Source organism: Apiospora marii, assembly GCF_038362585.1.
Source record: "Apiospora marii strain CBS 49790 chromosome Unknown utg000004l_segment0_segment0, whole genome shotgun sequence".
Taxonomy (NCBI): Eukaryota; Fungi; Ascomycota; class Sordariomycetes; order Amphisphaeriales; family Apiosporaceae; genus Apiospora; species Apiospora marii.
Window position 1 is genome coordinate 3,287,391 of NW_027117375.1, and position 13,875 is coordinate 3,301,265.

Here is a 13,875-nt window from a genome sequence, read left to right on the forward strand (position 1 = left end):
TGTGTCTGCCGGGGCGGTGGTTGCTGAGGAGTAGAGGGTAAATAATCGAACGAGTGTCTCCGGTGTCCCAAGTAGACTGCCAAACCAAGCCCTCCTACTCAATTATGCCCGTCAACGACCAGAACGCATTCGTCATGGGTACTGGTTCTATGGGGGTTTCTCGCTCTCTCTGTCTCTTTCTCTATCAACTCGAACTCATAGCCTCCCTCTGTCTGTACGTCGAGTGCTAGTATGCTTAAATGTAGGGTGGTGGTGGTGGTGGTGGTCGTCGTCGTCGTAGTAGGGCCAGCACCGACAACAGACTGCTTTAAACGTAGACGTCGAGGGACGTGAAGGCAGCTATGAAGTAATGCGAAGATGGTAGTAGTGTGGGCAATGGAGCCAACGGTTGGAACCCAAGATCCAGTTATCAAACGAAAGTCAAGGAGACCCAAGAAAACCTGGAGTCCATGAAATAGATGGAATGGATACTGATCGTCAAAAGGGCCGATATATACACATGGGAAAAAAAGGCGACAGTACAATGGCCGTTGGTCGGAAGCGGAAGACGGACCAAATCAAGCGAGGTGGAAAGGGTTGTGGTCTGTGGCTGGCTCCCGCCTGGTCTTTTGTTGGAGACGAAACGGAATGCAGGTGGAGAGAGGAAGTGTGGTCGTGGTTGTGGTCGTGGTGGTGATATGTATGCAAGAAGCACGGAAAACAAGGTGTGGGAAACGCAAGTTAAGGCAAGGCAACAAATGTCGAAGGGAAGGGGTATGAGTGGATGGCGTGGGATGGGTGGATTGATGGATGGATGGAGAGCAAGCCATGCAGCGGCCAAGAGGCTACAAAGGCTAGACCAACAGTGAAAATTACCGGGAGATCGGAAGGTATTGCAAAGCGACAAGGATCGTTTTTTCTAGAGATGCGGAGGGGGGGTTTCGAGCAGTGCTAGGGGACCCATCCGAGGGTACCTGCTAGCCCCAAGAGGTCGTAGGCCGCCTCTTGTTCTGCTGCACCCACGAGGAATCAAGGGCGAGGGCGAAGTTGAGGGATGGGAACTGGTATCTGTGTGTGTGCCCTGTACATTAGGTGTCTCTACTGTTCACTTATCACGATATTCGTTCGATCTTCCAGCGGTCCACTACATGTATCTATCTAGCTGGACAACCGAGATCAGAAGGTACGTCGACTACTGCACCGGCCATCGCAAGTACCTCCCACGGCGTATGCTCGCACACGCAGGACGTTGAACACTACTGTACTACCTCTTCTTAGCATTGTACTCGGCTGCTGTATTTCCCTCTTTCCATCGAAGTAACTTCAGACATGCATAGAGGTGCATCTAAGTCAAGTGTGGATGCATTCAGATTGGAAGTGGATGTCAGCCATTCATCTGCCCCATCTGCGAGCAGGCAGGCCCGGTCTAGGTTTATTCTTGTTCATGGTTTGATGCAGCTTCTAACGCTGACGAGGCGGGCTGATAGCGAAACGAGAAGATACGACCTCAGTTGCAGACTCGTTGATACAATTCGATAAGTGCAAGCAGACATGCTTCCTGAAATGCGCGCACGCTACTGGATGGATGAGCAGGATGAAAGCCCAGCGGAAACGTGGATGGAGCTACTGCACCAAGGCGAAAGGCACTGCTACTGTTGTTAAGCTCGTCGGTACATGTACCTACACTGGTGGTAAGGCTAGCTGGAGGTAGCAGTTGGCCTAGGTACCCACTTCCCTCAATCAATTGAAGTATTGATTTGATCTCCTGCCTGTCTGTCTGCCCATCAATGGATCTCTTCCAGCCTACTGGCTTGCAGGTATCTTCCTTGCCTCTTGCCCTTCTCGCTACCTGCCAACTTGTGTATCTGGGGTGATTTCGTTCGAGTGCCAAGTACATATCAGCTGACCTCCATATCCAACGAGGTGAGGATAATGGCGCGCAGAAAGCATTGATCAAGACGGTCCGAGACAGCGCCTAGCTGCTCAGTCCAGTCATTTGCCATCTCAGTCGTGTGATACTGTAATCTCCAGGTGGGGAAAACAAGCGAGACAGCGTGGGGAGGAAGTCGGGAACCCCCCTACGCGCTGAAGTCTAAGACCTGGGGAAGCCAACCAGCCCAACTTCCCTAGTCGCCAAAATTTTCTCTCTTGCTCGTTTTCCGAGACGTCCTTAACGGTTGCATTCCCACATACGGAGTACATCAATAGTCTATCCAAATATACCTAAGGTAACCACAGTAAAAATAAAGAGACCAGGCAGAGTTTGTTAGCCACGGTTCATTTCATAAGCATCACATAGAAAGTAAGAAAAACGTGGATTAGATAAAGGGTTCTGGAATAGGACTAGAGCCATTTGTCTGGTTGTTCTCTCTCTTTGATACCATACCGAATTGATCCCTAGATATGATCTACGACTTCAAGGGCAAACCACCTTGAGAACTCGATCGACAATACCATTCCTTATGGCCCATCCCTATCCCACACAATATGTAGACGGTGCATTTTTCCAGCGTCTGCCACAATCTCTTCATTGCACTGCCTGCCCTATTTCCCCCGAATATAGGTACCTGCTACGGAGTAGAAGTACACATATATTTAAGTAAGTATCACAAGGGTCAGGACATCCCTGGTTCTAGGCCTCAAATCGGGTAGAGAAGGCGCCAAAGTAATGGGACAGGGGCAGAAAACTTTGCCGTAAATCTCAAAAGTCCCCACCATCCAATACGGAAAAAAAAAAGGTCGAGACTCGTGGCCACGCACTATTCCACGAAACGCCTCTTCTACAGGCCAATCCACCGTCCTGGGCCCAGTTGTAGCGCCCGGGGGGCAGCCACCAACCTTGTCGAGTGGCCTTGAATAGGGCCTTTACAGGTAACAGTGTCGTTTTGATCGGTAGGCTATTTCCCTCTCTTTCGTAACCGTGAGTGAGCGAGTAACCCGCCCTTGTACCTACGTGAAAGCGGGCTCAGTGCACGAATCCGGCACAGGCTCCATCCATGCCCGCTGCCCGCCTCCTCTTCTGCCGTTATCCTTCGAGCCGGCCGGCCTGATGCGCTGGATAGGACGGAGGAAGGTTCTGAAGGGCTCCCCTGTAGGGCCGACTTCATCAACCTGTCAATTTGTGATCATTACGAATGGCGCAGGTGCGGATTGCCCAATCTTTCTAAATGTTATGTAACAGCGTATTGGTAGATACAGCATCATGATCACCGGCAGAAGCTGCCATGTTGCTTTAGACTCGAGCCTCGGTGGCTGCGGCCTCTTTTTTTATTTTACCCCCCTTCCTCCTGCGCTGTGTTCTCTCCGCGCGCAGATACGCAATGGTTCCCGCCATCAAATATCTCGTAAACTCTCGCCATCACAAGGTTCTCGGCGAACACAAATGTCAAGGCCTGTGTGAAACAAGCACCGAAACCCACTGGCAGTCTCATTTTATCTCAAGTAATGCTTGGTTGCCCTCTGCCTCTAGGGATCAAGCCGATTGCTCGAGTTAGTTGCCAGGTGTGTAAGCCACGCGTGTAACATGGATGCGCTAGACAGACAAGAGAAGAATGGATGATGGCGATTACAATTCAAGCTTTCCGTGGCTCCGCATCTCCTCCGACTTCTTTTCCTTCAGTGCATTCTCCAGAGGCTCTAGCCATTTCCCATGGCACTCAATCGTCAGTGGCTGGTCGCGGTAGTCACAAAGGAGCTTTTGTGCTTCACCTGGCTCAGGGGGTGTCCCCCAAGCCACCTCTCCCCAAACCGCCTCGGGAGTTCTACGGTATTCGTAAGATCCACGTAATATTACACAGAGGCTGTTCAGAAGAAACTCAATCTTTCAAATGGGCAGCCCCAAAAGGTTGTTACGGACTGTAGTCTGTAGCACAGATGTGGGGAAGCACTATCTGGTGCGAGCCTGCGAGAGCCACTGAGGGACTAAGGCACACGTGTATGCGTGTCTTATACTCCAGGCGCCAAGAGAGACAGAACCCCGTCACCCCAAGGTTATTCCTTTTGCCATAGGGGCCTACCTAGTCACATGGCATGACCAAACGGGCTCTCGCCTTTTTCCCGCTGCCTCTACTCCGTATACCGATCGCTATATTGCCACGGTGAGAGCAAAAACAACCACAGCGAGCCGCGCAAATGGCAGGTCTTCTTGCGACCTTACTCTTGAGGCAAGCGCCCTTTGTAGACTTTTCCCGTGAGTCGTGCCGAACGGGAAGTATCCTTCAGATGCGCGCATCGAACAGGCCTTGACCAAAGTCTCTGTCCCGATTTTCCCCGGAAACATGCAGTGTAGAGCAGGAGAAGCCTTGCGTCTACTGGGCCTATCCTTCGACTAGAGCGTGGGAATAAGAGACCGACCCACAAGTCCCCTCTGCTCGGGATGGCATATCAGGCATGTAAGCACATGTATGTGCGTACCAACCCAGCGAGGTGCGAGCCATCACAGTTTCAGTTGCGAGCAAACGCGGAGCTTGACACGGAAGGTCATACTGGCGGCGTTGGGCCTGTTCTGGTCTGGGAGATAAGATGCCTTCTATCAAACGCGATACGCCGTCCTTTTGAGATGCACCATGGCTGATCCCCAAGCGCCTACCTGGCTTGGATCCTCCCATCCTGATTGCCCAATGGACAGAGCCTCTTGGGTACATGATGCAGACCGTAAACTCTGCCCGCGTTCTGCAGACTACAGTAGACAAACGTCCAGGACTGGCCGCTGATAAGAGCCTCAGGTTGGCAATTACAGTAGCTTGACGCTACATACTACGAAGTACGGTGTTCTCTTTCCGCTGCGTACAGTATATCATCACTTGTTGAGCCTCGGATCATTAGACTTTTCCCTTATCTACACCGGAATGTGTCGCCCAAGCAATCTCCACACGAGTCAACCCCTGATCGTGGGGGTAGAATTGCTGCTGCGGTGCGAACTGCCGATGCTGTGCAACACTCGGCATCTGAGTTTTACAGACCCGAGCAACGTTGACGTGAACGGCATCGATGCAAAGCACAAATCAGCCCATATGCATACCATTACCTGAGTAGGGCACTGCCTAAAAGAAGTCAAGGCATGCCAGCTTTATATGCAACGAGCGTCAGTATATCGAGACACGTATAGCGATCACACACACGGTCGCCCGACTCGAGCCCGATGGCGACATGACCCTATGCTGAAACGAGATAAAAGAGATTGCGCAAACGGGACCTCACCTGACCACATCGGACGTCTTCGGCGGTAGATATTGCGTGAAATATATGTTAGGACATTGAGGCATCATCGGATTAGAGTTACAGATATCGACGCGGGCAGTGATTGTCGTGGCTTTGTTTGCGACACTTCGGGTTACACCGCCTCCTTCTATGTGAAGATGGCGGGCGTATGTGCGTAGGGTATCAACTTCTTATCTTCAAAAACCGTTGGGACCAAACGCCGCCTGAAATAGCCCCTTTTGACTTATTGCGCTGCAGTGGAAGCCTGGCGCGCCTCATTCACTAAACATGATGTAACGCGCATGTACACGTCTCTACATAAAACATATCCGGTATGCGGCACGGTGTGGCTATTCAGAAAGCTCGTCACTAATCCACGTAGCTTAACCCTCGACTCTAGTAAGGGCTAATGAGTGACGGCGGCGGTCAGGTGTAGAACGGCGCAGGCCGGCAAGTACTGTGAAGAAGAAGGGGAGGGGGGAAAACGATGGATGATAGCCCAAAGAGCTTAGACCCTGATCGACAAGCAGCTGCCCCGGCTTCCCCGCGGAGGTTATGTAGGTAGTATGTATCGCCAGCGCCCCCTGGACTACATACCACTATATACGATCTATCCTGTCACCTGTTGTTTGGCCGTGTTATTGCGTGTTGATCACCAGCGACCGACCATAAACCGGTGCGGTGGTTTCCAATGACGTTGACCGTCCATTTGGTCATCTACTACGTACTCCAATCTCGATTCTGACATGGGCGCCCAGGACTGACTATCGACAATTTTAGTGACTGCACGTGTTTTTTCTCTAGACGGCGGCCACGTATGGCATTTACCTAAGTGTGCTGTCGGGGCCTCGGACTGATTCTCCATGGTCGATGCCAAACTCAGTCAGATCCAATGTATGTAGAAGCTGCGGCTCAGGTCCACAGCGAGGTACCTACCTCACATGCAGTGAAATGCCCCGGTCGGGCGTTCGCCTACATGCCTCGCCTGGCATTGAGCCTTGGAAGAGGCGTGCGTCGATGCACTTGTACGGAGAAAAAAAAAAGGGAAGAGCCACCAGGTTGGGAATGGGTCCGCAAACTCTTGCTGCCGTTTTGCCGGCTATCATTCACAAGAGATGATTAGGTATGAGAATACATACGGAGCAAGCCCCTCCATCCTCAGCGCCTGTCCTGCAATGCGAGTGATACGGCATGCGCTGGGGGGCAGAACTTGGAAAGCCCACCGACGATGTGACAGGCTGACAGACAGGCTCGGCGCCTCTCCCCCCATGCACGCAAAGAAAGATGCCATGTCTCCAGCCCCATCAAGCAAGTAACAGAGTCTATCGAGGCATCGGCCAACCGGACAGCAGCGACGCCCTCCCTCCCTCTCCTCCACCCCGGCCACGGAGACATTTCTACACTACGCTTGCGACAACATGAATGACAGGAATAGATCCGATCGGAACCTAGGGCACCCCACCAACGGAGCAGAGGGTGAAGGGGGACGGGCGGTTGGGCCCTGACCGGTTGGTTTGGTAACCTAGGTACTTGGATTCAAGCAACGTCGTCGACCAATATTGACTGCCACACCGGTCTGGGCCTCGCGGCTCGCACTTGAACCGGAGGGGGTGGGACACCAGGGATCGCGGGGCTGTCTCGCAAATTATCGGATTGGTATTCCTTCTTCTTCTTCTTTTTTCCCTTCTCCCCCCCCAGTCGATAGTGCCGGCTACGGAAAGATGGATTGCTGTGAAACAGCTGCATTGCAAATCATTCTCCAACCTTCTCTGGGTTGGCAGTTTGTGCTTTGGCACCCTGCCAGCTATCCTGAAGATAACCCTCACTAACCTACCTACCATCTGCAACACCGCAGCTCTCGTGGGGATACTCGATCTGGAAATCCGCGATAGGATACGGCCCCTGCCATTGCATTGGATGCAAGCCACCACCAACTCACACTGACGCATTAGGGTCGCACTGTCAAGCCTGGGTTTCGATCCGGTTCTCGTCGTGTACCTTGGTCCGCGGTGACCTGGCCTTTGATATTAGCGCCATGTCGTGATTATACCGGTGCGATGGCCTCTAGTAATTGGCGAATGGCATGCGCCCGCGCGGACGATAACAGGTATCGGGCCACCGATCAGCGTCTCGCACTTTTGCCATCATACCTACGTCTGCCATCTTCGTATCTCTATGCACGCCAGGAGGCTTGTCGCGAATCAACACTTTGCTGGGCGATGCCCTTATCAATCGCTACTAACCAAGCCAAGCGAATCAATCCTCGCTGAAATACTGCTAGCATCGCATCCTCCTCGATCCCCTGCCGTTAACCAGGCTTGGGTATCTAGCCTGCATATGAGGTCCACACCCACTCTGCTGCAATATGCACGCCAAGTACTACGCTGGGGCATACTGGACTCCGGATGTGCCTCTAGTGGCCGAACAACGGGGCACGCCGACTGTTAGCTGTGCTATAATAGGAAATACGCCCAAGAGGCTCTTCCTCTGCGTTCTGCTCTGCGCTCCGAGTGTAGCTTCGAGGGTGGAGGCTTCGCGATATCTGCCACATATATTGCTTTGAATATTTGACCCGTACAGACACAGGATCCCCGCTATGCGAGGCTACAGTGATACAGGCAAAGGTCACATCGATGACGCATAATAACACATGCCAAACGGCGCCGATAAGACCTCCTCTTGTTGTCCCGAGTTTCTTCGGAATATGTTGGAACTGACTGTGGCAAATGGAGCAGATCGGTCGGCCTCCTGCGAAGCCTGCTACGAGGCCGGTCGGCCGGTTTGGACCATTGATGCATCGCAATTCTAACCACGCTGTCGAATGTACGAAAGGGGCCGCACCGAGATAGCTGCATCCAGGGGTCCATTGCGTTTTTTTAATTCGCTTGCTGCCATCTTTCTAGGAGCCCACTAAGTCATGCAAGACTGTTACAAGTCCTGCATACATATGCAACAACCAGAACCAGTGGTGTCGTGCTACTGCTGAAGGTGTCAAACACGCCGACAAGCGAGAAGCCTCCGGACCCCATCCGCGTCTCCTTATTCCTCCCAGCCGGCAAGACCAGCAAGGCAGGGCCGTCTATCTGAGCTTATCCAAAGGCCTGAAACGTCATACGCGCATCAAGACAGCCAGTATAATCAGAAATGGTAGTCTGGGCAGCATGCGCGGCGCAGTGACATACATACGGAGGGTAGCGATCATGCATACTGCACCCTGCCTGCATCTAGCAACACAGCCGATATAACTTCGGCCTCACCTGAACATGATCATGTATGGTCAGAACACAATCGAGGATGCAATGTTTTGCTGATTTGCTTATCCGGCTGCAGCGAGACAGACTGGTTAATATTCCAGAGATTTAGCTGGCCGGCCGTGATTGGGTAGATTGTCAGCCCTCGGCGTTTGCTGCGCGCTGTTGCATCCTGACCCGTTCATCTAGATGCCTCCAAGAGTGGAGTTGTACACCACCATCATGAGGAGTAGTGGATGGCATAGGCATGCAGGTTTGGTTGCAGGCACATGTAGGAATTCGTATTGGTCTCGCTCACCCTCGCGCTGCGAATGCAATTTCTCTTGGCACCCTGAAACTCGCACACCACATCCGCTTGGCCGGGGCAACATCACGCACGTTGTATATGCTGACCTCGCCCGGCTTCTCAGCATCGCCGGGTACCATCTTGACGCCAAGCTCGCTGGTCAGACGTTCGCAGATGTCGAGTAATGGGACTTGGTCGTCGCTCTTCAGCGCAAAGCAATGGACATGGACCAGCGGTAACTTGGTCTCGGTCTTTGGTGCAAACAAGTCCTCGTGCCCGGCATAAAGCCCACGGAAATGGTGGACGAAGGTGTAAGCCATGGCCGGCAGGTTCATGACAAAGTGAGAGATGGTGGGTGGGACCGGGATCTTCTGGGGTGGTGGTATGGCAGCATCTGGGGTGCCGGCAGGGCCTCGAAGGTGGCGTCGTACTTTAGTCTGTATAAGTACGTGGTCGCCGGCCTGTGAGGCGGCGTAGACCGAGTCGGCCGCGTTGTGGATAAAGGTGCGCCCATCCTCGTTGAAGGGCCGCACGTAGGTCCCCACCTTATTGCGTTGTATTGCCTCTTGGAGATACCGGTAGCTCTCCGGGTTCATGTCGTTGGCCCATACAAAAACACCCCTTTTGCCCGCTGGTACGGCAAAGGGCCCTATCCCTGCCATGACATCGCAGACGACCTCGCCGGGCTGGAATGATCTGATGAGACGCGTGTGCTCCCCCTCCAACTTGCTATTCCAGTAGACCTTGGAATAATCAAAGTGGAACGCACAGTCGTTCTCGCGCACCTCGACGTCAAGATCGTCAGGGCCTGCCAGCACTTCGTACGCAAATGTCCGGAATTCCGACTCGCTGCCCACATTGTCCACCTTGTTAATCACGGTTCGAATGTGCGGGTTCTTGTCGACTATGATCTCCCCTATGAGGTGTTTGTAGGGGAGGTAGGCCTCGCGCAAGTTGAGATGCGCCACGTGACCAGCGACATTGAAGCCGCTGGGGATCTCGTCGTGGAGCTCCGGCGGCAGAACCACCGACAGGACGTCCAGCGCACTGAAGTACTCGTAGTCTAAATTCAAGCTGTAAGGGATCACCTCCAACTCTGACTTGTCCACGCCCTCCTTCAGGACCGCACCCCAAGTCTCGGGGGCTGTGGGCTGGACGGCGGGGTTCAGCAGCAGGCATTTCTTGCCCTGCGACGCCAGGGTTTGATCGGGATGCGGCGCAATCGCGGATATGCGCTCGGCCGAGAGAATCTCCTTGGATTTTTCCAGATCCCTTCGGTATCGCGAGATCAACTTGTTTTCGGAGATGATGGCGGCTGCCAACGGGACCGTCTTTGCGAAGAGCGACCGGTCGAGGACGCCGGCGACGGCGCGGGCGACGGAGGGACGGAAAACGTTCATTTCTTCCTTGAATCGTGTGGCCTGTACAGCCATTCATTAGTTTAGCCACGTGGACTTTTCTGGCCCAAACTTCAATTGGGCTGGAGGATTGATATGACCTACCGCCATCAGGACAATTTCTTAAATCGATCTACTACTAAGAAGTATCTTCGGCGGTCCAAAAGTATTGGCGACCACAAATTGTTTGTTCATCTGGTGGAAATGCCCCCCTCGTTGATCTATGGATCCTGCCCAACAAGGCTGATGACTCCCGGGGTTTTTTCTGCCAGGGACCCCTCAATCGTCCCAAGTACCCCTGCAGCTGAGATCGATAGCTGCAAGGCTGACAGTCAATGCCGTCATTACACTACACCATCTCAGGTACAAGTCGGCTGGCTACCTACTGCTATGCATATTGATTGTATTCGGCCCCTGTTCCAGTTTTAGTACCTATTCTTTCCTTTTTCTCGTAAAAGATCTATCCAAATATACATGTATGCTAGACCAACTGTCTCATGTACGCCACTGATATACTAGACTGCGTGGTAAGCCAGGGTCTACCACGTCATGGCAGTTAGACCTCGGCCGCGTGCAACTCTATTTAGTTTCGATATGCCTTGCGCAACTTGACTGCGTACGCGTACGCAATTCTCTAACTGACTTTTTTTTTCTTTTCTTGTTTTTTGTACGGGCCAGATAACTAGCTTTCTTCTCGCCTTGGTCGGCTAGCTGTTCGTATTTGAAAGATGTCAAGAAAGCGCACGATCGACGCCTTCTTCGGCGCTGCTGGTGCTGGCACTCCCAAGCCAAAGAAGCCTCGTGACATATCTGATGGCTTGCATGAGACCTCTCGGGACCGTGCACACCTTGACGGCCTCGATACGAATATTAATCACGAGGTACTAGATAAGGCCGTGAGTGCGGAGCGGTCTTTTTACGGTTGCTATTGGGACTCCCCAAACTTGAAGACGATAACATTGCGCATAATGGCTGACTTGATTCGTATTCCCGTGGTAGCCAGCCAAATCTGCCGCAGAAGAATTAGGCGCAAGCCAGATAACACCAGGGAAAAGCAATGATTTCTCATCGTATCCGGCGTACCCCTTCCCTATCCCCCATCTACCCCCCCGCCCTCGCGGCCGAGCTACCCTCGTGGCCCGCGAGCCTGGGACGCGTCATCAACGACCAGCCAGACCTTGACCTATTGTACTTCGAGCCGTACGTGGCGCGCGGCGGCGGCGGCGGTGGCAGCGCCCGCTCGCTATTCGAGTTCCTGAGAGCGGAGCTGCCCTTCTACCGCGTCGAATACGACATCAACCGCGGCGGGACCTCGACGCACATCCGGACGCCGCGATGGACGACCGTGTTCGGGCTCGACGACACGTCGCGCTTCAGTAGTGCTAACAGCAGTGGCGACGGCGGCGGAGGGGACACAAGCAAGATCCTTGACGCCAAGACTGGTCGCGACGTGAGCGCCGATAAGTTCTACACGCGATATAAGCCACGCCCGATCCCCAAGTGCTTGGACGGCCTGCGGCTCTCGGCGCAGGAGGCGACCGGCTGTGAGTTCAACTTCTGCCTGGTGAATTACTACGCTTCGGGGGCCGACAGCATCAGCTTCCACAGCGACGACGAGCGGTTTCTTGGCCCACTGCCCGCCATCGCAAGTTTCTCGTTGGGCGCGCGCCGAGACTTCCTCCTAAAGCATAAGCCCGTCCCCCCTCCGCCAGGAGGCGAGCATACGGACACCATGAAAAACGCCATGTCGAAGCCCCTAAAGCTCCCCCTAGCGAGTGGTGATATGATATTGATGCGCGGGCCTACACAAGCCAGTTGGTTACACTCGATACCAAAGCGTACAGGCAAGAATGCCACTGATGGTGGCCGGATCAACATCACGTTTCGGCGAGCATTGGTGAAACCCGGAACGGATAATTACTATAACTACAACGTCGGCACGGGCCCGGTTTACAAATGGGATACAGTGAATCGAGAGATGCGGGTGTGGAAGAAAGACTTATAATGATTGATTAATGGGTATAATAATATGTACGCCTTGTTGCTATAACTCTCGAACCGTGTTGCTCACCCCAGCTGCCCAGGCCCTCGACGCCCCTGGCATCCCATCCGTCGTTTGTGTGCAGGTTGAGATGAATCGATGCTTGTCAAACTTTAGTTGTGCCGATGCCACAGAGCCTCGAAACATGGACATCAAAAGAGACGCTGATTTTTCTTTTGCAGACGCTGAAGATGCCGTTAGGCAGAGCCGCTGGGTGCCCAATCCGCGTAAGTCCTTTTTTCTCACTGCAGTGCCAATCTGATTCTTTAGGCCCATTGAAGCCCAGCCACAGCTTCTGCGAGCAGCCTCAGATCCCATCTCTTCCCCTCGCGAGGAATGATGTACCACGCAGCCCTCCAAAAGGCCAACTATTTTCCCAGTTTGAAGGTAGCTTGTGCGTATTTCCGAAGAGCATTCACAAAGACCTGGTACTCAACGCTCTGGTTGTCCTGCTCGCAATAGATCTCTGTCAGTCGTATCTGCCAGGGAGGGTAGCCTTGCAAATCCACATATGGCGCGAACGATATCAACAGATCAGGCTCGGCCATAACACTACTGGTGAGCTCGTTGTCGATGACGTCTGAGGTGATGTCGGCAGGACTAAGCTTATTTTTCTGCGCCATCACCGTCAACACCTTGCTCAGGTCAACCATCGATTCACGTCCATCATCTTCTGCCACCAGCATGATGGCGATTCCGTACTCGGCAGCTCCCTTATGCGCTGGTGCGCTGTAGTACGAAGGGTGGACGACTTCCATGTTGGGTGAGTGCAAGTGCAGGTCGGGTGCCTGGTACTTGCCGAACCAGTTGCGGAGCTTGGCAGAAATCTCGCGGTGGCTTTGTTGCATCTCATCTTTCAGAATTCCGGTCCTTTCGTACACGGAGAGCATTTGGATGCCCGCCGAGGCGCACCATGCTGCAATGTCGGCAACTTCGCTAATGAGCTTTTCCTTGGCATCCACACGTTTGCCACCCTCCTCCAGAGTCAGAATTACGCTGAGATGCTTTGGCTTCCGCGGAAGGCCGGAAACGTCGCGCTGTATGTATTCGGGGGTGTGATGGTGGTAGTAAAGGACCGACACGATGCGGAGGTAGACGGCATGGCACGCTATGCGGATGCGAATGTAGACAGAGAAGATGGCGTGGATCACAGCGAAGGAGAGCGCGTAAAGCTGCTTCCGTAGGACCTTTCTAACGCCCAAGCCGGACGCAGTCTTGTTGCTGTGCTGCTTCCTCTTGGTCGAAGGCTCATGCAGGCGAGGTGTCGTGGGGAGGTAGGGCTGTTATATTCAATCTATGTGAGCTTCTTGTCGTGTAACACTACGTTGCGCCAAAACGTGACTGGGCATGCCTGTGAGGCAGGTGGGCACGGAGGGTAAACCAACCTTTAGCAGCGCCTCGCGCTCCTGGGGGTTCATACCCCCTGTATCTTTCGTTTGGAACGGCATGTATGTATCGGCTGGTTCGTTTCTTATGGAAAGTATGCCCGTTGGGGATACAGTTATCAAGTGAAGGATTTAACCAACAAAGATATACTCAGATCCGGTTAAGACGCCCACGGTGTGTCACAGCGGCGCGAAATCGGTTTGGGAGAGTGGTCAAGTAAGGGAAGTTTGAATCAAGAATTAACAAAATCAACAGTCGGGTGGTGAAGCTGTGTAGCTTGATATGAAGTATGTAGCAGCACCAGAAAGGCTGCGCAAGAAGATGATGGGAAAGGAG

The 13,875-nt window shown here is 53.2% G+C and overlaps 3 protein-coding genes across 3 annotated transcripts; 1 reads left to right on the plus strand and 2 right to left on the minus strand.

Annotated features, from left to right (window-relative positions):
* Positions 1-8,723: 8,723 nt before the first annotated feature.
* On the minus strand, positions 8,724-10,115 carry PG985_006976 (uncharacterized protein; the record flags this gene model as incomplete). Its single annotated transcript, XM_066826745.1, has 1 exon — positions 8,724-10,115. One exon carries the CDS (start codon positions 10,113-10,115, stop codon positions 8,724-8,726), a length of 1,392 nt encoding a protein of 463 aa, XP_066686352.1.
* Positions 10,116-11,169: 1,054 nt separating this feature from the next.
* On the plus strand, positions 11,170-12,117 carry PG985_006977 (uncharacterized protein; the record flags this gene model as incomplete). The annotated part of the gene is made up of 1 exon (XM_066826746.1): positions 11,170-12,117. One exon carries the CDS (start codon positions 11,170-11,172, stop codon positions 12,115-12,117), a length of 948 nt encoding a protein of 315 aa, XP_066686353.1.
* Positions 12,118-12,521: 404 nt separating this feature from the next.
* Positions 12,522-13,601, minus strand: PG985_006978 (uncharacterized protein; the record flags this gene model as incomplete). Its single annotated transcript, XM_066826747.1, has 2 exons — positions 12,522-13,433; positions 13,539-13,601. 2 exons carry the CDS (start codon positions 13,599-13,601, stop codon positions 12,522-12,524), a joined length of 975 nt encoding a protein of 324 aa, XP_066686354.1.
* Positions 13,602-13,875: the final 274 nt, after the last annotated feature.